The following is a 23,658-nucleotide window of genomic DNA, read 5'->3' on the forward strand; positions in this document are numbered from 1 at the left end:
ATACAGATATCTGAGACATCAATATATGTGTATGATGTATTTTATATGTGAATATATAATTCATTAATTAAATATTCAGAAATAGAGGGCCAGCCTACCTACTGTCAAGTGTAATACTTACAGATCTGCCCAGTCTGATAAAAGTGTTCCTGGGGAGCCTGAAACTTGAGTCCACCCTTAAAGCATGATGGACTTTTATAGGGAATGAGGAAAGAACATTCCAGAAAAGGAGACCTGGACAAAGGCCTGGAGGCGGCCGTGCTTCGGGTCAGTGACGCGGAGGCAGAGCTGGCGTGGAGGGTCCACCTGGGGGTGCACTGAGAAAGAAGGGGGTTCGCTGGGTCAGGCATGTGAGGATTTAGATTGTATCCCACGGCAGCTGTGAGCCTTTGGGGGTTTTTGAGCCTAGAAGTGAGGGATATGATGGAAACTAGCCTTCAGAATGTATTCCTGGGTCGCTGGGTGTAGAATGAACCAAAAGAGGAGAAGGTTGAAGGCCTGACAGAGAAGCCTCCGAGGCCAGCCCTGTGTCTCGTTCTGCAGAATCACCAGTTGAATTAAATCAAACAATTGGAGGCAGGGAGACTCTTCAAGAGGGTGTTTCTGGTGTGGAACTAGGAGCTGACAAGCATCTGACTGCTGGCAGTGGGAAGAGAGAACAGGCCAGTAGAGAAGGCATTTTAAAAGAACTGACAGAATTTTTAAACTGACAACACCCTTTAATGGATCTAGTTACCTAATTAATGGAAGCTCACATGAACTTCAGCCGTGAGCCGTGAACTCAGATAGCCTGGTGTCCGCAGGACTCTCTTGCTATAGGAAGGACTACAGATGCCTCACTTAGCCCGGTCTCTCTGGCTTCCCTTATTCTTTCCCCAAGAGAGTGGATTTTATCTATTTATAGATCTCACATCCAGAGAGCTTGGGTCAAATAGAGAAGAATACATAAAAGCTGATCATCCTCACCATAGTGTACCTGGCAGCCTCTTAAATACGGTGCAGACAGGACAGGTACAGATGTGCATGGGGTGCGAGTCTGGTGCTTTCCTTTCGGGTTTAAACTTAGTGAGACTTGCTTACTTTTTGGAAGTGAGCAATCAGTCATAATGAATCTGCATCACCACGAGGCAGCTCCATTAACCCTGTTCTGTTACTAATTACTCCAGAGACATCTGGGCCATGTAGAAGGAATTAATAAACTGAGAACTCGAGAACTCTAAATGGAGGTGTACGAGTTGTAGCATGTTCTCAATGTCTGTTGTTCTGTTGACATTTTTGAAAGGAAACAGACAACAATTTGAAAGACACCAAGCATGATTAATAGAGAGTGACAGTGGTTAATGGTCTAGAGGACGTAGGAGCCTGAACTGGGGCTACGTCTGGATCCACGATCAGGGAAAGACATGCCGAAATCTGTCTGCTTTGGCATTTGCTTCCACTTGATCAGGAAAACCGTAATTAACTTGAAGGTTATTTGTCTTACATAGTTTCTCTGCTCTTCAGAGAGATAGAGGGAAGCCCTCCTGCCCCTCCTCAGCCATCTTTCCCCTGCTGTCATCCTCCTCCGTCTTATCTCCATCATCAGGATGCACAGCGGCATATGATACAGGGTCAGGGACTCAGGCATCAGATTCTCTTCCATTCTGGAAGCGCTGTGCCCAGCAGAGTGGTGGCATAATGAATATGATCTGAGATGAATGTTTCTCAAAATGCATCTTTCCTGGAATAATGGCTGACCTTAGAGGAAAAGGATAATTGAGGCAAAGAATGGGGTCTCCTACTTTTCTGAGTCTTCACCAATCACCTCTCCAGCTCTTCTGGCTCCAGAAGTCAAATGTTTTAAGACTGAGTAATCTATTCCTTCTGCCTAAGGTACCTGCGATTAGGTGCCCCATAAGTGCCATTTGAATGAAGATCACCAACTTATGTGATAGCTGAGCATCACAGTCTGACATTCACACGAGTAGTAATGACAGCTGCCATTTTTTGAGAAATTTACAATATACCATTTAGTCCTAGGAGGTGGGTACTATTAACTTCATTCTCTCCTTTTCATAGACGAGGAAAATGAAATTCAGAGAAGTTAAATGTCTTAGTCGTGGTGACATAGCTCTAAGTGCCTGGGATGGAGTCTCCCTATTTTGTTACCCCAGAGTCCTCACTTGTAATCATTAGCTTACACCGTCTCCACTAAGATACCTATTCTTAAAATTCAAAACGGTGGAATTATTGGTGTTCTTGGGTTTTTTTTGTTTTGGTTTGGTTTGGTCTTCTTGTTTTTTGCTCTGTCTTTAAATCTATTTAAGAAGTTAGAAACTCCGCTTCATTTGTATATCTCAAAGACAAAATATTATCCAGTCTTTCAGAAATAAATAATGTTTCCAAGGCATTTGATTATAAAGAGGGAAAGAGGCAGTTGGGTTGGGTTTCAAAGAACATGCTAGAAGGATACAGTCTAAGGATCAAAGTTGAGGCCAATCACAGGGGAAGCACTTGACCACAGAGGCTGACAATTCAGCAAAGAGAAGAAACTCCTGCTGATTCTGCAAAACAAGTCCTTCTGCTCCTGTGAACCTGCCCAGGGCCTATTTGCACTGTTTTTAGACCCTGAAATAACACGGAAACTAACTGTACATCAGAACTGATTGGTTCCTGGTTTCAACACTAGGAAGTAGTTGCCACTATTTTCAGCCGCAGTGCATGACTAACGAGAGCCCTCCCTCCAGGGCTTGTCAAGGCAAAGCCAGTACTGCTGTTTAGAACTGAGGGCAGCATCTGCCAGGAACCGTTCTGCAGTCTCATTCTGATTTGTGATTTCGTTATGTTTCTCTGTTGCTCCCTGATCCTCTGTCTGTCCCCATTTCTCCCCAAGATATTCCACCCCACCCTCCTTGCTCTCCTCTTTTAGCTCCCTCTCCAACCTTCCAAAATCATTTAACTACTTCTCCCACTGTCTTTCCCTTCCCTTCTGGTATCTTACTCTGAAAGTGCAAGGAAACTGATGACTAGACCACTGGGGCCCCAGACCTCATCTGTGCCTTTAAATGGAAAAAAAAAAAAAAAAAGAATCGTAACCCAAAAGTCTCATTAAAAGGTTTACTGTTCGCAGTCTCTTAATAACTGATACCTCGAAGGAATGGAAAATTTACCTGAATTTACTCTTCATACCCATTTCTCCATAGTTTTCCAGTCTTAATTTTCTTTTCTCAAAATGGAGACATTCTATTCTTAGTGCATGTAAGGACTGTCTATTAATTAAAACACATTGAAAAGGGGCACTTTCTGCTCTAACCTCTATGATCAGGGCAATGGTTGCAGTGTAATACCTTTTTTTTTTTTTTTTTTTTGTAACACTGGTAAATTGGAGATTTAATTCACATGGCACTTTTACTGTGATGAAAACACATAATATGAAATTTACCATCTTAACCATTTTTAAGTGTACAGTCAGTAATGGTACATATTTTCACATCGTTGTGCAACAGATTTTCAGAACTTTCTCATCCTGCAAAATTGAAGCTCTGCCTGTTGAACAGCAGCCCTTTCTCTTTTACCTCCCTTTAGCCCCTGGTAACCACCATTCTATTTCTTGTTTATATGAATTTGACTACTTCTTGTTTGGTATGAGTGGAATCATACAGTATTTTTCTTTGTATGACGGGCTTATTTCACTTAGCATAGTGTCCTCAAGGTTCTTCCCTGTTGGAGCACATGACAGGGTTTCCTTCCTTTGTAAGACTGAATGGCGCTTCCATTTTGTCTGTTTCTTGCGCTATGTGCAAAGTGCTCTTCCAGCCCTGATACAATTTGCAAAAAGCATTCCCTCATCAACTCCTTTCATGTTGGAGTTGTAGATAGTTGTAAGCTACCAAAAATGTTTAATGTGAAGATGTATAAACGTGGTTCTAAAGAAATTCATATAGTAAGAGAGCAAATCCTTTTGAAAGAGTCAGGAAAAGCATCAGAACGGAGGTTGTATTTAGGACAGACCTTAAAGATGAGCACAATTGGTAGGGATGGGAGAGGAGGTTGCCATGAAACTTGAGGCAAAGGTCACAGAGACACGACTGTATGAGGCATAAGCATGTTCAAGAAATAGCAAACAGCCCGGCTTGGCAGGGATGTGGAATTCCTGTAGGGTAGTAAAGAAAGATGAGGTCAGAAGTGGGTTGAAGGGAAACTGTGAAGAACCTTGAAAGCCAAGATGAAGGATTTAACTTTGGAGGAGGAAGTGGGCATCTCTTGTGGACTTTTAGCAGCAGTTGCTAGATTTCAACCAGAGGTTGATTTCATCTTGAGGTTGGTTGGGTAGGATGGACATTATTGCTGTTAGATGGCTTTACAACTGGACGTATCAGTGTAACTGGAGCTGTCCAGCATCAACCTGAAATTGCAGAGGGCACCAAGCTGCTGCCCTTGGTTCTTCCTCTTGGGCATTGTTTGAATGTCTCAGGGTTAAGTTTTCTGGCGGTGAAGATTTAGTCTGTCTTGTTCCCTGGTGTGCCCTTAGCTAGCTTTGTTCAACAGCAGGATGGGAGACCTTGAGAGGGAGAGAACCCCGTTACAGAAGCGTTGAAGGAGGAGCGGGATGATCATTAGTCCATGAGTTCATAGCAGGATGCTTGCTTATTTAGGAGAAGCTGTGCACATTGTTCTCTGGCTCTGAGTTCTGCATAAATGAAATCTGATTCTCATGTGTTCTGTAGTGTTTGAAGGAAACAGGGCAACGTAGGTAGAAAAGCAACCGTTTATATAAGAGTAGCAATTAGAACATGACAGTCATCCATCAGGAAAACTTGTGGTCCAGTCCTAGATGTCAGGCAGTACACTGGGAATTTCATGGGGAGATGGGGATGCCCTGGTAGACACCACTGCAGATGGTTAGGCCAGCCACCACCATCACTATAAATGCAAGAAATCTGAGTGTGTCCCCCTACAATCGTATTGTGCATCAGATGGATGCAAGGTTAGAGATGAACTGTAGCCATCCTCATTTCCCCTTTATAAGATTTATGGGTCTAGCTTGAACTTCTTGGTACCTTCACTGTGAATGTACTTAACCCTTAATAGTTCCATATGTTCTATGTAGTATTTCATCATATGTGATCTAAATTTAATGCTTTTGAACTTCACAGACAGATCCCCAGGTTCCAGCATTCTGAGACCAGATGAGCATGTTTATGTTTGGCTTCATGACTTTGTGACTTTGCTTTGACTGCTTCTCAGCTTTCGCCTGGACGGTCACAAACAGCCCTCCCATCAGGGCACTGTCCTATCCAGCTCTTTTCTGTTGCCCATCTCTGGACCTTCTCGCCTTCCTTTTTGCCTGTTTTACAGAAGGTTCAGGTTCAACAACCCAGTCATTGATTGGCTGGCCCTCTCCTTGCCTGCTCTCCCTGGGAGCGACGGCACTGGTCTGCATTGCTGCAAAAATAAACAATAGAGTGTGTTTTTATCGATGACTGATAATTTCTAACAAAATATTGATCTGATGAACAGGTTTTTTTTTTTTTTTCCTCCTCATGATCCTAGGAACATCTGCAGTTTTGACTCTTTGAGAGCCCTTTCCCAACCATGAATAAGGTGTAATTTGACTTTTACAAAGTCGAATTTCATTGCTGCAGAGATGACCAGCCCAAGTGACCTGGTTAGCTGGAGAGCAACCCCCTCTCCTGCCCAGCGTCAGCACCTCAGCAAGGCCTGTTTCCCCCGTTTGTCGTCACCTTCCCAGGTGGCCTTCCCAGGTCAATTTAAAAACAAAGATATTTCTTTGTGAAAAGTGGCACTGAAACGAAGTCCAGTGCTGATGATGCAGTGCAATAATGGCCCTCGAGTTTAGGATCCTGGAAGGTCTCAGGACATCAAACACTTGCTGTGGCTTCCAGGTGCGGGGCTGGCTTCAGGCTGAGGGCATTTAGCACAAATCGCTTGTTACTCTTGGATCCCTTGTCAACACGTTTTGCCTTCCCTGGCATTTGGCCAAGAAGAAGGCCAAGCTACCTTAGAGTCCCCAGGGTGGCCCAGCGGGGTTGGTGGAGCGCCTGTGATCACCTTTCTTGCAGCCGGAGGGATCTGATTCGGTAGTTTAGCGATACTGGACTCTTATTTAAGTTCTAAGTATACCTCTTTTAGGCTCTTTGTGGCTTTGGGTGGGTGCCTGTATCTATGGAAGGAGATCAGACAGTCTAACCCACTGGAACCAGGTGGCAGATGACTGAGAAATTCTTACACTTTCATTCATTAAGATACCAAGTGCTACTCTCATTGTCAAGGACTTCTGGTACATTAGCAGTTATAAATGGGTTTCTACAGCTTCCACCACTGGTGTTAATTTTAAAAAGTGAGAAGAGAGACGAGGGATGTATTCGTGTGGCCCAGACTCATTCTGTGCATAAAGGACAGTTTTCAAGCAGGAGGATCGACTTAGAAGTCACCTGCGGGTTTCATTTCCTTGTCTGAAGTCGTAAGCCAGAGCTGTGTCAGGCTGGGAAATACCGCTCCCTTGGGTTTTATGACTCTGTGACACCATTTGGGTTTATTTTTCTAGTTCTCTGGAACTGGTGGTTTTTGCTCTCTCCACTCCCATCAGCAGAGACAGTTTTATGAATATACTGCGTCTCGATCAGCCTGGCTGCAGAAGACTCATCCATCCCTAAGTCAGCAAGCAGAGAGCCTTGTGTATGTCCCAGCAGGACCAGCCACTGTCGTCACGGATGCGAGAGGCAGAGTGTGTCCTCTCACAATCCATAAATACCATGCAGCAGGGAGATGCAAAGCGTTTGATTCAGCCAGGTGCCATCAGGGGTAAAGGAGGCATTTTTAATCCCTGGATTTTTACAGGTAAAAGTGTCTGGGTCTCAGAAACGTTGGTTCTGTTTCTTATCTGATGAGTAGCAGAGAGTGCAGGTTTCCTGGCTCTCTGTTCTGAATCCTTCTCCACTAACTCTCAGGACTGATGCAGGGCGGTGTGGATCGGAAAGACACCAAAACCTGGACGACTTGGCCTTTTTCTCTTCCCGCAGTGCTTTGTTGTGAACCTGGAAAACTCCCAGGATGGTCCCTTGGCTGCCTCTTTGCTCTGTGACTTGATTCACTTCCACCAGGCTTTTTCACCCACTTACTTACAATGCAGCCACCATCCTCACTGCTGCTTTCGTGGCTTTTGGCCCCCCCCCCCCCCGACTGGGAAGCTTCAGGTGAGGTGGACTCTCACAGGGGTGGCAAGAGTCCTGTGAGTAACGCTGCAGATGTCTGTAGTGCTTCGCAATTTACAAAGCATGTCCACGTTATCTTGTCTGACCCTCACGATGACCTATGGGAGAAGCCCAGAATATATTACTGTTTTTTCAGAATCAATTAAGACTGCATTTGTCGAATTCCTGTCACATATCAAGGACTGTACTGTGATTATTTTATACTCGGGCCCTCTGCTAACTCGTTTGGGGATTTTGTAAAATTATAAAAAGGTGCCCTTTGGAGGAATGAATTACACAAAGTTCCCCTGTCCTCTGGGATGACTCATACCCGTTCCAGGACAAACCTCGGGCTGGATTTCAGCCCACTCATCCTCTTACGTGGAGACTGTGTAGCTGTTAATCCATTTACTTCTTATAAGAGACTTAGAAGGTAGGCAGTATTCCCTTTCTATGGATGAGAAAACTGAGGCTCAGGAAGGATAAATGTCTTAGGCAGAGAGTACCAGGGCTTCTTGCTCTTAGAGCTAAGATGAAACCCAGCTCTTCTGAGTTCTAAGCTCATGGTGATTTCACCGAGGCCATGCTACCCTCAGCCCGCAGCCAAAGCCTCCAGTAGCCCTGCCTTGCTCTCCTAGAGCAAGTACCAGGGCTGAATGTCCTCCTCCAGAAGGTCCTGAGCACTTGTCATTTTGTCAATGGAGGGAGCAACCTCTTCTCAAAGTAAAGGCACTGAGAGGGTGGCTTCTCACAGTGATCTGGGGGCTTATTTTACAAAGCAGACCCCCGAGCCCCATGGCAAACGTACTGAATCTGAATCTTCACAAGTGAGGCCCAGGAATTTGCCTCCCCCCAACCTCCCTGATGAGGTGGATGAAATTACTGCCATAAGAATTTGGCATCTTAGAAAGGAAAGGTGGGCAGCTTGCAGCACAATCCCATTTCCCTGACTTAGTACAGAAATGTCAGGGCCTCACTGAGCAGAAGTGAGGATTGGGTGTTTATTGGGTTATCTTCGTTGTTGGATAAATGCATATTGTACACACAGGGCAAATCAAAAATCATTAAGAAAAAGACAAGGAATCTAATGTGCTGAATCAATTGTAGGAAAAGCTAAACATTTGATTAAGTGTTTATTGCTGGAGATGAAATTTTGAAAAGAGGCTCTTTTAGGCAAATTTGTCTGAAACATCCTTAGAGTATTCTAAAGCAAATAAAATGGAAAAGTCCACCCACAAGGATGTAAGAAGTCTTAGGATTCACAAAAATACTCACTGATAAGTGATTTTTATAAATATAAAATTGAATTGGAAGTGCCATTCGACAAGTTGGTTTAAAAACAAATCCTCTAATTGCAAACTTTAGATATAGGCAAGTTGCTCATTAAGTGAGATTTTAGGCAAATTAGTGTTCTCATAAATTGGTTTCTGGCAAATTGGTCTTTTACTTTTTACATGTTGGAGACATAGAGATAGAACCTGGACACCATACTGATGACCTTGCAGGATGGGCATCTGCCCAGGGCTGGGTGGAACTGACGCATCCCAGCCTCAGGCAGCACCCACTCCAGGCAGTTTAGCACCCCAGCATCAGCGATTCTCAGTTCCCTGTGTATCGTAAGCACCTGGGAAGCATTTTAAATCCAAACACCTGGCCCAGAGATTCTGGTTCAGTAGGTCACAAATGAAGCCCAGGAATGTGAACTTCTAGAAAGATCAGGCCCCTGGAATTACTAGGCTTTTCTGTATCTCAGCTATAGGATCAGCAGTTTAGGGTCCACACACTCACAGCTGCATGATCCTGAAATTTGTATCCATTTTATGCTCACATCTCCCTCCTAGCATATCTACTTCTGGAGAAGGTGTGAATTTATCCCAGAGCAGAGCATCATAGCTTCAGCTTATTCCATAAACATGTTTGGAGCCTCTTGCTAGGTGAGCTGGGCACCGTACAAGGTGCTAAGGCTATAATGACAAGGTATTTGTGGTCCTTTCTCTGTACGAGGAGACAACCGTGTAAATGGGAAGGACGGAATAGTGTCTTCAGAGTCCGGGGCCATCATCTGTAAAAGTGAAATGATAGGAGTGTCTACATCACTGGCTTGTTGAGGGGATCGAGTTGGTTAGATGCGTAAAGCGCTTGGAACACTCTCTGGCGCGTGGTAAGCATAGTGGAAGGGTTGGCTTTAGCTTATTACTGTCATCATCATCACTGCCGCAGTGGGTCCAGCCAGGGATGTAACCATCAGGGAAGGTTTTCAGGAGAGATTATGTTTGAGCTGAAGCTCGAAGGGACAGTAGGAATTAACCCAGAAGACAAAACAGAACTGAAGAAAAGTCACCAAGCCTCAGGGGTTTGAAACGTCAGGTGGTTTGGGGAACCCAGCAGTTCAGGAGTGAGGGGTGGGCTGTGTGCAGGTGCCACCAGGCTCCCAGGGTGTGATCGGAAGCCCCCTACAGTTGGAAGAGCCCACCGTGGATGCCACGTGAGCAGGCTGGCCAGCCCAGCCGCCATGCTCACACCTGGTCCCCACGTGGGGCAGCCGAGCCTTCTCTGTGACCGTGAATCCGATCAGGCGTCCTCTCAGGTGGGATGATTGTTCCCAGATGAGGGAATTAAAATTGGTGGCATTAAAGTCACCTGTGGAGGGACACGCCCTTAGTGGACCTGAACCTTGGGCTACTGAATCCCATACCTGTTGTATGATGGCAGAATTGTAGGCATCCTGCATAGCCGAGAAAAGACCTCTTTGAAGGTCCGTGGGTTTCCATGAGCAGATAAGTGTGTTTGTTCCCCCTTCCCACTGCTGGTGAGCCTCAGCCTGACAGCTGTGTGACAGACACTGTGACACCTGGGTCCCTGAGCACCCCTGGCACCAATGTGCTTCGAGCAGGAAGTGAGAGCTGGTGGATGCTTGTTGAGTGGTACTCACCTGAGTTGATGCATTTTATCTCAAGGCCCACAGTCCTCAGGTGGGCACGTGTGGTGCTCTAGGTTTTTTCCCTGATGCTCCAAAACTCACATCTGCCTCTCACCCTCCTTCCGCCACAGATTCTGGCGCCCCCGTGAAATTGCCTTGTCTGCCAGTGAAGCTGTCGCCTCCGCTACCTCCAAAGAAAGTCATGATCTGTATGCCTGTGGGGGGGCCAGACCTCTCCCTGGCATCCTATGCTGCCCAGAAGAGCGGCCAGCAGGGCGGGACCCAGCACCACCACACGGTCCTGCCCTCCCAGATCCAGCACCAGCTGCAGTACGGCAGCCTCAGCCAGCACCTCCCCTCCAGCACCGGCTCCCTCCCCATGCACCCCTCGGGCTGCAGGATGATAGACGAGCTGAACAAAACGCTGGCCATGACCATGCAGAGGCTGGAAAGGTAATGGAGGGAAGGGTGAGGGCAAGAGGGAGAGTTTGGCTGGGTTGGGGGTTGGGGGTCCAACCATGACCAAGAAATCTGGAGACCAGGGCAAGGGCTCATCCCCACTGTGGGGTGGAAAAAGTTTAAAAGTAAAATCAGACCAAAATCTGAATGTCAAGTATGGAAGGAAAAAAAATAGTGTTGTCAATTACCAAACTATAGAACAATCGCGTTTATCAAAAAGAAAAAGTAGCACGTATACGTACGTACGTCTGTGCATGTAGATGGATGGATGGATGGAGAGCACATTTGTGCCTCTGTAAGCCTTAACCTATTTTGGAAGCATACGCACATAGTCATTACTGTGGTAACCCCTAGGGCAGGGAGAAGGGGAGAAAATCTTTTTTATTTCGTGTCCTTCTGTACTGCTTAATTGTCTTTTAATTTTGTGTATTTTACTTTTATGTTGTAAAAAACAATGTGAATGTGAGATAAGAAAAGAAGAGAACTGGCAGGGTGGTGGTGGAAAACCAGAGAGATGGGAAAGGCGGAGAGGTACGCCCTTGTTCTTGCTGATAGAGGGAGCAGAGTCCTGTAGGCTGATTATGTGCGTTTGAGCCTCTCATTTTTACCAACAACTGGTGAGGTCCCTTCTTTCACCAGAATCTGCCTCCAATAGCATTGCAGGGAGGTCTGCTAAGAGGATTCCAAGGGCAGGTCTGCAGCAGAGATCCTGACTGCCCACCACCCAGGGAGGTCTCTCATGCTGGTTCTGAATTGCTCATGTGTGCGTGCACGTGTGTTTTCAAACACCACCTCGCTGGTGCCCAGGAGGTAGCTGAGATTTCCCAGTACAATTCCCAGGCGTGTTGCCTGACCCAGTTCCCTGGCAGGCCAAGGGGGAAGTGTTGCAATCTGGCATGAGGATGTGTCTGAGCTGGGGTCCTGAATGCCTGTCCCAGGTTAGTTAAACTGGGTCCTGCAGATGGGAAGATTCCAGCCCGAGAGCCCAGCCAATCACCAGGCTGAGAGCCAGAGGCCAAGATGGACACAGTCGGGAACTTTCTGTTGTAGTTTCCCAACGCTCAGTGGCTTTCTCCCTCCTTCTATCTCAGCCAAGTACTCTATGTTTGGGAAATTAGTAAACTCTAAGGGAAGTTGTTATCACTAAGAATTTTGGCTTGACAGGTTCATGTGAATATCTACCCTCACTGAAAAAAATATGTATATATTTGGCCCACTGGCATCATTCTCAACTACTGTCATTGTTAATGAGGACAATAATAATTTAGAATTTGATGGTTCTTTGTAGTTTATCACACACCTCTGTTACCATCTTAATCCTCACATTACCTAGGGAAACTGAGTCAGCAGAGAAATTAAGGAAGGCTGTGTTCCCCAACACCAGCTACTCAAAGAGTGGTCCAGAAACTTGGTGCCCATCTGCAGAAATTCTACAGAAACTGAGAGCAAGCTTTTAGGTACCTTTGTAGCAACTTGACAGAATAATTTATATAAAGAGGTTTTATTTGCTGTGCGTTTTTATTGTATTTTTTTAAAGCATCAGTTTGTGATGGATTGAAAGTTAAAATATATAAGTCAACCAGCTGACCCATAAAACTGGTCCTCCCCATAGACATTTTGAAAAGTACTGCCCTAGGTAGTAAGCCAAGGGTCCAAGGCTTTAAGGGTCCTGGGTCTTCCTCCTGCAAATCTAAAACTCTTTGGACTACAGCACAATTAATTTCCTGCCCCCACATCTCCCGTAACCCTCAGTACATTTTTGTATCTCTTCAGGAGCTTTAACCATCTGGAAAAGATACTCATGACAGTGGATATTGGCTAAAAACATTTCTACTTAAAGCATACATGCCATTTAAAAAGTTTCCATTGAAAGTATTAATTAACAAATTACATGAGATTCATTAGTTCAGAAGTTTCTGTGTGTATTTGTAGAATATTTTGAGTATAGACCAGTGGGAAAGTCTATTGGACCTACATGGGGTCAGGTTCTCTATTGAAATGAATCAGAGAGAGTGAATGGGAAGGGAGATAATGGGATATTGCAGTGGGGTGGGGGAGGGGATCGGAGGAAGGACAGCACGAGCTTGACAGCTGAACCCAGGCAATCTCCTGTGCTTTGTGCCACCCTGAGACCCTTGTTACCTCCTCGGTCTCCCCGCCTGCCCACCCTGGGCCAAGGCACAGGGTTGTTCTGGTAGACCAGCCAGGACACGGGGTTAATGCATGCGTCGCTTTGACAAGATCGCCCTCCAGAGAAAACGAGGCCTTTGGTCCAAGCAAAGAAGGATTGAGAGAGCTTTCTGAGCATCCACATTATCTTCCAGGAGTCCTGGAAGGATCTGGGAGCAGAAGGGGGTCACAGGCACCTTTCAGTTTAGTGCTGTCTCCGGGGAGGTCATCCTTCTTTTTACCCCCTGAAAATTCTCCCTGCTACCTGTCAACATGATTTCACTCTTACTCTGACCAAGTTTCATTCATTCAGAAAGAATCATTTCTCTATTCTGGCAATCTCCAGTGACAGAAAAAAAAAATCGCAAAAAGGAAGAAATATTACTGAACGCAGAACCTGAGATCTCTTAGAATGTCCCATATAGTCCAGACCCTGGTGAAACGTTGTATGTAACTTGAAAATCAAATGATGAACTTAACAGCATTAATGCCTGACGTTGGGCCATAAATATGAATACATAGTCATCATGTAACTGAAAGGGGCCCCCGAAGACCACTGATGCGGCTAGCCACTGCCTTTTGCAGCCTTTCTGACAATTTGTCCTCTGGTCTCTGAAAGAATGGGACCCCCCCTAGGTACCACGATGGCACAATCCATTGTCCAGAAAGTCTGATTATCAGAGTTCTTTTTTTTTTTTCCAGAGTTCTTTCTTACATTAAGTTAAAAATTTTCCTTATTATAACTGCATTGTCCCAGCCTTGTTGCTAATCTTCCTTTCCCATGAAAGGCTTTCAAGAAAGTCTTTGAAGACAGCTACTATCTCCTTTATCAAATGGCTTCTCTCTTTCAGGCTGATAATCCCATGGAATCATCTGTTGAGATGGTTTCTAGACCCTTTACCATCTTGTATTCGCTCAAGATTACTCTGTTTTGATTTGTATGAAGATTTTCTTAACCATTACCCTAACCCGAACTTGCTTGATGATACTAAAAAGTCCCGTGTAGTTAGTTACATAGTGTTGGCTCACCAGATTTGGGGTAAAGGGTGCAGAAGGAGAGAACTAGAGACAAGTTGAAGCAAACTTAAAGAGTTCTGTATTTATCCGAGGTCACCGGCTGCCCTAGGCAGCGTGGCCAAGCTGGAGGCGGCCCCCACTCCCCACATCATGGCTGAGTGCCTGGGTTCCAGAATCTAACTACCAGGATTTCAGTCTCAGAGATACCACTACATTTTGCCTTTGATTCCTCATCTTTAAAACAGGGATGATAATACCACCATCAACCTCGTTTGGGTTGTTTGCGAGGAACAAATGACGCTGAGGCCACATCAGGCATCTTATTACATGATATATAAGAAGTGTCCCATAGATGGTGGCGAATGTTAAGCAGAATTCTATGGAACTCAGAGTGCGCCTTCAGTGCCCCTGAAAGGCGTATTCAAATAGATTGGATCCAATCTGGTTGGAAATTTTGTGTCAGTTTCCTCGAGTTAGATCATCTTCATTTATCTTCTCTTCCCTGATGATTCACATCTTCTTTGAAGGTGACTCCACAGGGGTGACCCTACTGCCTCCTCCCACGACTGCGTAGCTGCCACCCAGGGCCGCCCCGTCTGTCCTGATCCTCTTTCCTCAACCATGACTAGGGCTTGAGCCTGGCAAGGAACCTCCCTCTCAGCTGCTTTTCCTCCACTAAGGAGAGAGATTGAGCCCATCCCAGAAGAAGAGCTGGGGTCGATGGGGGTGTGGTCTGAGAGCCCTTGCTCCGCTCCCGCTGCTGGCTTCTCCCTGTAGCTGCAAACCAGTGCCCTGGGATAATGGAGAGATGCCGCTGGGGTGAGTGTTGCACCTGCCTAGTAAGTTGGGGAAAGAGGATAGTCAGTACGCATGGCTCTGCTCACGGCTCCTGATCCAGCCCCTGGAGCCAGGAGCAGGTCAGAGCGTCTGTGGATCGAGGCCTGGCAACAACCCTGGAGCTGCTGGAGGTGGGAGGGAGCCTGGCTTCTGTGTCTCTTTCCCTCCCTCCCTTCCGCGCCCCATGTTCCTGGAGCTCCTTAGCCTTAGAGTCTTCTGAGCTTGCTTCCCTCCTGGGTGGGGCAGGCTCCAAGGGAGAAAGGAGGATATATAAGAAGCAACCTTTCTTTGTCCTCTGGGGTAAATGAGCTTGATCTGCAGATGGAGAGAACCTCTGATGTTTAATTTCCATAAAAATTCAGAGAGAGAAATATACATATCTATGTATATTTCTTTAAATTTTCACATCTTTGATATGTCTGTACAAACAACCCATTCCCTCCGCCTGAAGCCTGAGTGGGCACATGGAAAAACTCTAAGTGTGTTTCATTCAAAAGTATTAGTTCAGTGATTAAAACTTAAAAAAAAAAAGATTATACAATGTTTTTTTTTTTAATATCTGCAATAGGCTCTGTGATCTGGTTGGCATCCATCCCGGAATACAGACTTAAAATCCTAATCAGCCTCTGATTTTCTTTCCCATCCTAATTCAGTTGACCAGTTCTGTGTCCTCTGGTTTCCTTCTTAGTAAAATGAAGTGGGATGTGTACCCCCATTGACCCTGAAGGAAGTTAGGAAGGTTCTGAAGGGAGTGCGCTTGAAACAGATCTTCCCTTTCTCTATGAAAGGTGACTTCATACTTCTGGTTACTCATACCAAAAAAATTTTTTTTTAATTTTTATTTATTTATTTTTTAATTGAAGTACACTCAGTTATAGTGTGTCAATTTCTGGTGTAAGGCACAGTTTGAGATTTGCAAATGTTAGCCTATATATATATATATATATATATAAAAATAGATTTAAAAAAACAAGTTTCTTCTGTATAGCACAGGGAACTATATTCAATATCTTGTAATAACCTTTAATGAAAAAGAATATGAAAAAAAATATGTATTTATATGCATGACTGGGACATTGTGCTGTACCAGAAATACTGAGGTCACCCTTGACGCCTTTCCTTTTCTCGTACCCCATGTCTGATTGGTCAGCAAGTCCTATCTCGTCTACACTGAGAATACATCTAGGCAGGGCCCCTCCCACTGCTGCCGCTGCCTGTGGTCTGAGCCCCCGTGGTCCCTCCTACCTGGTCTCCTGCTTCCACACCTGCCTCGTCAGTCTGTCCTTGACACAACAGTCAAAGAGATGAGGTTTAACAAAAATCAGATCATGACTGTTAGTTCTCTAGGGCCACCGTAGCAAAGCACCCCAGACCCAGTGGGTCAGCTGGTAGGCAGGCTTCTCTGGAATCAGACAGAAAGAGCCAAGAGAAGAGGGAGGAGGGGAGTGAGAGAACATTCTAGGCAGATTAGAGGAAGGAATGATAACACTGTCTCCAAACAGGTGATGAGATTTTTAATAAGCAGAGACAGGAAGCAATCATAGAGGGTGAGAGAAATGACAGACGATTGCAATCTGACGGACGTAAGGAGGAACCTAGGAACCACTGTAGAGAATACAGAAGATCTTTTTACAAGATCAGGCTAACAGCTGTCCCAAATGGTTTACTCATGTGCTTCATAAAGAAAATCCCTACAAGTGAGATTGTCTGCTAAGGACCTGTCCAACCCTGTAACTCCACGTTAGAGATACTGAAGTAGATTGTAAACTCTAATGTGAATGTTTTCTAGAAATACAGTGGTTTTACCTCTTCTGGGATGTTAGTTGTACATCTGTGTTAATACAGCTAGTCCAGACCAACAATGGCCAACCAGACCCAAGAAGGCTTCCAGAACCATCTTGAACTCTTAGCAACACTTACTGGGCACTGCATACATTAGCTAGGGATTAAATTACTATCTGTCAAGAATATTAAAGAAGGAACAATTTCAACATTGGACAGAAGAAATTGAAATCAATCTTTATAATTCTGGCATTCCGTAGTTATCTTTTAGGGCTTTCAAAGAGCATGTATGAAATGTATAAAAACATTTCAGGGTGACAATTACTTTTCTTCATGTGGTCTCCAGGATCACGGGAAATTCTAAAGAATAATTCTTGGTCCTGACCTGGATGATCCTCAGGGTTCCTTTTAGCTTTAACAGTCTGACATAATTACTGCATTGGTTTATGTTAATATTTCCACCAGCAAATCAGTGTCCCATGATGATCAACAGATGTGCCTTGGTGCCCTAGAAAAGTGAACCTCTGAATAACTACATCTTATCTGCTTGAAGTGGCATTTGTTTGAAGAAGTTTGGTATCCTGTTCACTGTATAGTAAATGGCGTACATTTTCAAGCGAAATGTATTTCCAGACAAAGACTCTCTTTCTTGTACTGATGACCATCTTCTTCAAAATCTCGTGCAATTCTGGTGACATATTTGTCCCTGACTCTTTGAGGCCACAGTTATCAATCTCTTCCTTTAGGTCAGTACTTTGATTTTACAGCATGTATTTATCATCTGTAGGTGGTGGTGTGCAGTTTAGCTGCTGTTTTAAGGGGCACGATGAGATTTCAGTGCAAGGTAATGTCACCCTGAGCAGGAGAGAGCCTCCCCTGCAAGGCTAGTGAGCAAACTGGTCAGAGGAAGGTTAAAATGAGACTAGATGAATCACTAACATCTTTTGAAGTCTTAAGAGGATAAAAAAGGAAATGTATTTTAAAAAAAGAAAAGACAGAGAATATGCTTCTGAATGCTTATGTGTACATCAGCAGAAACCTTGCCTTTGCCCAGTACATCAGTATTCTTTGATCTTGGAAACCATTGTCCAGAATGATTCTGCAAGCTAGAGGAAGTGTTTTAACAAACTAGTGGGTAATATCCATCATGACTGGTTTATGAGAAATTGCTGGTGTTAAAATACATCCCTTTTTAAAACAGCAACTACCAACATTGACGTTTATGAAGCATTATTCTCTGATCTTGCAGCAGCCTGTGCCAGGTAGGGAAATAGGTTTCTCCATTTACCAGATGGGGAACCGAAAGACCAAAATGCTCAACCAGTGAGTGGTTCAGCTGAGGCTCAAACATAGGTCTCCTCACTTCATGTCCTGACTTCCTGGCGCCACCATCCAGCCAAGCAAGACATAGGGCATTGCTGATGTCTTAGGAGAAAGTCATGTGGGAAAGCCACCATTGTGTGGTTCCTCCGTCAGACATGGAGGTGCTGTTGGTCAGACTCTGGGTGTCGTATGGTTTTATTCATCACATCCCGACCCCAGACACTATTTCAGAAATGTGGGTCATTGGTCCCTGGAGGGACAGAGAAAGGGATATGAATGAATTTATTTAAATTCATTACCACCACTGGAAAAAAGGGAGCTCAGAACACATTCTCTACTCAGGAAAGCTTCGTCCCCTAGTCTATATATAGAACAGCATCGTTTCCTGCTGACTAAAGCCCACCGAAAACACAAAAGCTCCAATGTTGAGTTTCTTATCTTAGAAGGCTAATCCTAGGCCATGGTAAAACACACAGTGTGTGCCTACTTTCCTAAAATGAAACCGATGAACTGTTTTCTTGGGTTTCAGTGGTTATTTCTGTCACTCTTTCAGCCTCAGGCACTGCAGTTTGTAACATAATTTCTCACATGTTTTTAAGCCCCGAGAAGAAAACAGCTGATTGTCCCCTCTCCTCTCCGAGAACTCTTTATAACTCTGTGCAGTGTAAATTACTGAAGCCGTTCCCACTGAAGTTTAATTTCATTTTCGGCATCGTGTTGGAGGGATTTATAAATTGTCTCTGTCCTTTCAGGAGATTAATGTCTTTTTTTTTTTTTTCATTTTGACAGTAGTTGCATTTGTAATCAGATGCCAGAAAGCAGTGTCCCTTTATGACACGTTTTTCTTTAGCAATGGTGGTGAAATGGTTCCCAGGTATTTTCCAAGAAGATTAAGGGTTTAAAATAGTCAGTGATTTTTAATTTCAAAACCTGCCCCTGATTTCCTGCAAGAGAGTTGGAGGTGCTTGAGAATGGGTAATCCTGCGCCCAGGGATGAGCCGCAGTGTGTACCAGGCATCAGCCTATGGCCATGTGGTGCAGATAAAGTGATGGTTATAAAGGTCCTTTGAAAAGGGGCCAACTGTTGTAATGACCGAGTCATTGTAGATGTCTTGGCATTCGTTTCTTGATGAATTATTAAAAATAAAATGCCTCTCCCTCACCAGTAATGAACATGAAAGGTAAAACAGTCTCTTAATTTTCAAAGTCTAGGGATTTCTCAGAAGCATGTGACTATTTAAATGGTAGGAAATTGTGGATGGGGACCTGAGGGGCGCCATTATGTTCTCAATTTATGTGTCTCCTACTTGGTTTAGTAGAGTCAAAAAAGAGAGTTGAATTTGCCAGAAAGAAATTAAAATGTTATTCTTGATGAAGACAGGACCAAGGGGAGAGAATATAGCTTTTCACTTCCCCAACAAATCGTGGGGACAGAGTGAAGGAGTCTGAAATGTGTGCTTTTTACCAATTTAGGACTGCCATCTTACTCTCAAGCTTTCTGAATCCTGTTTTTGTGTGTCTCTTGTAGATAGCAGGCCTCCTGTTTTAGATAAACTTCTGTTCTTCCTGACTTACTCTTTTTTTCTCATGAAGGTAGATATTCAGGCACTTCCATCCTCTGGGGAGAAAGGACAAAACAAAGTTCACATCCTCACAAACTTAGCTTTCAGTGGAGGAGACAGATCATACACCAGTGAATGTGTTATATGCTGGGTATATACGTGTATACACTGCAGAAGATACAAACGGGAGTGGGAGCGGGTGATGGTGATGCCGTTCCTCAAGGAACTACATCATTAACGTGGCCACAGTAAACCCCTGGCATCTCTTCTTACTGATGACACGCCATCACCCAAGGCTGGATTATCCAGCTTCGTGGTCATCCTCTCCTCTCTCTCATATCCTGTTCTCTCTGCACACCTCCTCACCCCAGCCACGTGCTACTCACACAGACACTGCTGTACCACCCAGGTCTAGAATTCAAACCTGTCTCTGTCCCATCAGAGCCTACAGCCTGGGGGCTCTTCCCAGCAAAACTCACAGCAAAAGAGGAATTGAGCTCTGTGAGCATCTGTTGTCCTTGCTTTTCATTATCCAGGTAATTATTTTATTTCGTGTTTTTCTTTTGAATTTGGGGTGCAAACTGTACTTTATAGTCAGCATGTCCACAGGCAAGGAAATAGTGACACGGGGGGTCCTCTGGGAGAGGGCAGTGTGCTTCATGGAGCGAGCACAGGCCCTGGAGCGGGAAAACCCAAGTCCATATCCCTGCTGTGGTCACAGCCAAGTGGCCACTTATTTCCTCAGAAACGCGATGTCCTCGTCCATAACATCAAGATAATAACGGTACCCTACCTCACTTTGCAAGTTTTTGTGAAGGTTAAATGAGATCATGAACATGTACGAAGCACTGCGATAGGACCTGCAAAGGCCCACTTGTGTTAGCTGTTGTCGCTTTTTTGAAGGATGCTCTTCCCCTCTGCCCTGATCCGTGGAGCGCCTGGTTTATTTTGTTAATGGAGTGGAAACACTCCAACGCGGTGCAGCTGGCCAGCGTCTTGTGAGTGTCACGGAACGCTCTCAGCTCTTTGCATGTTCATCCCTATTATGTTTCTCAGGAAGATTATACCCTTTGAAGCTACCTGGACAGGGAACAGAATCTCATCTTTTCCCCACCCTGGAAAATAATGTAGGTTCTTTGGTGTTAATTTAACTTCCTGGTAGAATGCCATATAAGAAGAAACCTTCTAGATCTCATTTAGCCCAGATACCTCCCCTTACAAAGCAGCTTAACTCTGGACAGTCCTCACTGGAGTGCCTGACAGCCTGTGGATGTAGAGTTGGAAAATGCAGTGACCTTAAGCTCTCTCTGTTACACCTTCCGTGCTCACACTGTCCTGGGATGGGGGGCACGTGGCATTCTTCCTTACATAGATCTCTCTGTGCCTATCTCTTTAAATTATTTTCTTAGGAAGAACTCTCTTTCACTATTTCCACAACTTTCACTCTCCTTCCATAGGATACTTTCCCTGCACAGCAAGACATCTAAGGGTCAGGGGTGACTGTTTATTGAATTAAATGATAGAAAATGTATTGATTCCTAGAGACTTGAAATATTTGATTGACTTTTCCATCAGTTCCAAAAACATATACAAAAATGGGGCTGGGATATGAAGACAATTGATCATCAGCCTCTGTCTTTGAAAGGCTGACAGTCAGTGAGGGCAGGCGAGAAGTGCTTCGATGTGTCATTATAGCGTTATGTGACATGCTGTTACAGAGGTGGGAGCCCAGAGAAGGGACTGATTTCCACTGGAAAATTAGAAAAGGCTGCTCAGAGGAAATGGCACTGGCGCTCTCCCTGAGGATGGATGGGATGCTCCAAACTCGGAGGGAACAGTTCTGAGGAGGAGTGATGGCAGGAGCAGGGGGAGGAGGCAGGAAAGCTCCCCGGGTGCTTGGGAAGTGGGGAGTGGCCTGCCACGCAGGAACACTGGGTACACAGTAAAGAAAGTAACAAGTGAGACTGGAAGGAATTAGGGGGCCAGATCCTGAGGCGCTCCCCCCTTCCCCCAGTCCATTCCAAAGAGGGTGCGGTTTATCCAGCTGACAGTGAGACCCTTCAGAGGTCTTTTAGTTGGGAGGGTTACGTGATGGGATCTGTTTCACAGCAGGAGGGAGTCAGCCGGGTGATGGTGAGGAGGAGAGAAAGCTGTGGAAAGAGAGTTAAGGTTTGAAGTCTCTGCAGGGCTCTGCTTCTGCCCAAGCCGTGCTAGAGTGACAGCGGCGTGAGATCAGTCCCCTCAGCCCTACTGCCGCAGTTCAGTGATGCCTGCACCCCCTTGCTGAGACCATGGCCACGTGCCTCATTTTTCTTCTCCAAGATGAGGGGATAACGGCAATACTTACCTAATAGGGTGGTTGAGAGGCTGAAATGAATCCACCCCCAGCACTGTGTGAGCATTTAAAGTGTTAGCTTTCATCACCGCTATGTGCCGTGGTCCAGGAGGAGTTAGGGAGGCCCCATCTAGGAGGTTAGAATGAGGGGCTCCTGTTGACCTGCCGTTTTAGTTCCTATTCACCCACAGGGAAGAGGAACAATGAGCACAACCCCCGTGCAATGAGACCCGTTTGGATTCCAAGCAGACTAAATCCTTAATCCCCGAAGAGTGTTGACGCGAATGGTCTAGAATAGATCTGATTATGTGAGTCAGCTTTTCCTCAGGGACGTTGACAGGTACTCTGGGAGATGTGACTCTTTCAGGGCACTGGTGGCTTGTCATTTCATAAATCACTAATCTGGGCAACGTAATGAAAAAAGCTGCTTCGCTCGAATCAGTTTGGAGCTCTTGCCTTAATCGGGTAGTGACTCAGAACAGAGCAGGGGTGCAAATAACGTACTCAGTGGACCTGTAAATAGCAGATTATGAGTACGGCCCCCAGAGTGCCAGCCTGAGACGGCACGTCGGAGTTTCAGAGGTGGGATCTGGGCAGTTCATCATTCAGGGAATACTGCAAATCCCTGATAATTAAAGCTCACCTTGCATTAGAGGAGACTCCCGTGGTACAAATCTGAGAATGCAGCAAGTAGCGAGGCCGTTGTGGATACGCTGGGCCAGTGGTTCCCAAATGGGCGGTTTTGCCCCCCAGAGGACATTTGGCAATAACTGGTGATGTTTGGGGTTGTCACACCTGGAGGAGATGGATCACTAGCAGCTAGTGAGTAGGGACCAGAGATGCTGCTAAGACATCCTACAGTACACAGGACAGCCCCCACCGCAAAGAATCGTCTAGCCCAGACTGTCAACTGTGCCGAGCCTGAGAGACTCTGGCCTAGGCCAACGCTGAACCAAAATAAGATAAATACGTCATCAGTGGAACACAAAGTGAGTTTAAGACAAGCGTTTTGAAAGTTTTAATAGACGCGTATTTGTTTTAACATAAGTTGTAAACACATAATTAACGTGAAACCAGTGATTACAAAGATATTATTGCTTAAGATGAGGCTAAATCAGTATTTAAGTTTTTTTATGTGTTGACTTTAAAATACAAGGTAAATGATAGTATAAATGGACTTCAAAATATGGCTCACACAAAAAAGCTAACAAGTGTGGGATGACGGAGGTTAGAAAACATTGGTTTGGACCAGTGGTCAAAAAACTTCCTGTAAAGAACTGGGTAGTAAGTATCTGAGGCTCTGTTGGAACTTCTCAGTGCTTCCATCTTGGTGTAGAAGTCACCATGACAGTAAGTAAACAGATGGGTCCTTTCCCCATCCTGACCATTCTAAACCCAGTCTAGGATGCATCCTTTAAAGTCAGTGCCCCAGTTGAGGCCCGACTCTGGCAGGAGAGGACCCTATTACTCACCCTGGTTAGTAAGATTTTAAATATTTATAAAGTAATGGTGCCCGTTTTGTGCCTGTGTTGACAATGCATGGTGTTTCCTTCGTGTTGCAGGTGTACAGTTAGTGGGGTTTGTGTTTAACTGAAATGTGCAGTCTTACAAGTATCATGATTTGATTTTTGGGTACAGCATATTGAAACAGAGTGAGTTCAAATTCCAACTCCTCCTTTTACTACCTGTGCCCTCCTGGACCCATTAATTACCCTCTCAGAGGCTCCATTTCCTGCCTAATAAAGTGAGGATAATGACACCTCTCCTGCAGGGTGGTTATAACGATGATATGAGATACTGGATGTGGAAGTTTCCAGAACAGTGGGCGACATTCAGTAAATGTTCCCCTTTTTTCACTCCCGCCTTTCCTTCTCTACCTCAGTTCTTGCATATATTTGATCCTATCCATGAAGCCATTAATTAAAGTGCCAATCAGGGCAGGGGCACCTGTACTCTGCAGCACACCACCGGATGCCTCCCTAAAAATTAAAGAATGATCTCTTCATTAATACTCTTCGAATATGACTTGTCAACCACTCACAAATGCATCTTAAGTGTCCG

General features: G+C 45.0%; 1 protein-coding gene across 6 annotated transcripts in view; it reads left to right on the forward strand.

The window, feature by feature from the left end:
* Positions 1-23,658, forward strand: part of PHACTR1 (phosphatase and actin regulator 1) — a 440,363-nt gene that overhangs the window by 366,303 nt on the left and 50,402 nt on the right. For all 6 annotated transcript variants that reach the window (XM_010945711.3, XM_045509595.2, XM_074348117.1 and 3 more), the window contains one exon: positions 10,245-10,566. In XM_010945711.3, coding sequence (XP_010944013.1) covers positions 10,245-10,566 — 322 coding nt within the window. The remainder of the gene's footprint in view (positions 1-10,244; positions 10,567-23,658) is intronic.

This window comes from Camelus bactrianus, chromosome 20, assembly GCF_048773025.1.
Source record: "Camelus bactrianus isolate YW-2024 breed Bactrian camel chromosome 20, ASM4877302v1, whole genome shotgun sequence".
NCBI classification, from domain to species: Eukaryota; Metazoa; Chordata; class Mammalia; order Artiodactyla; family Camelidae; genus Camelus; species Camelus bactrianus.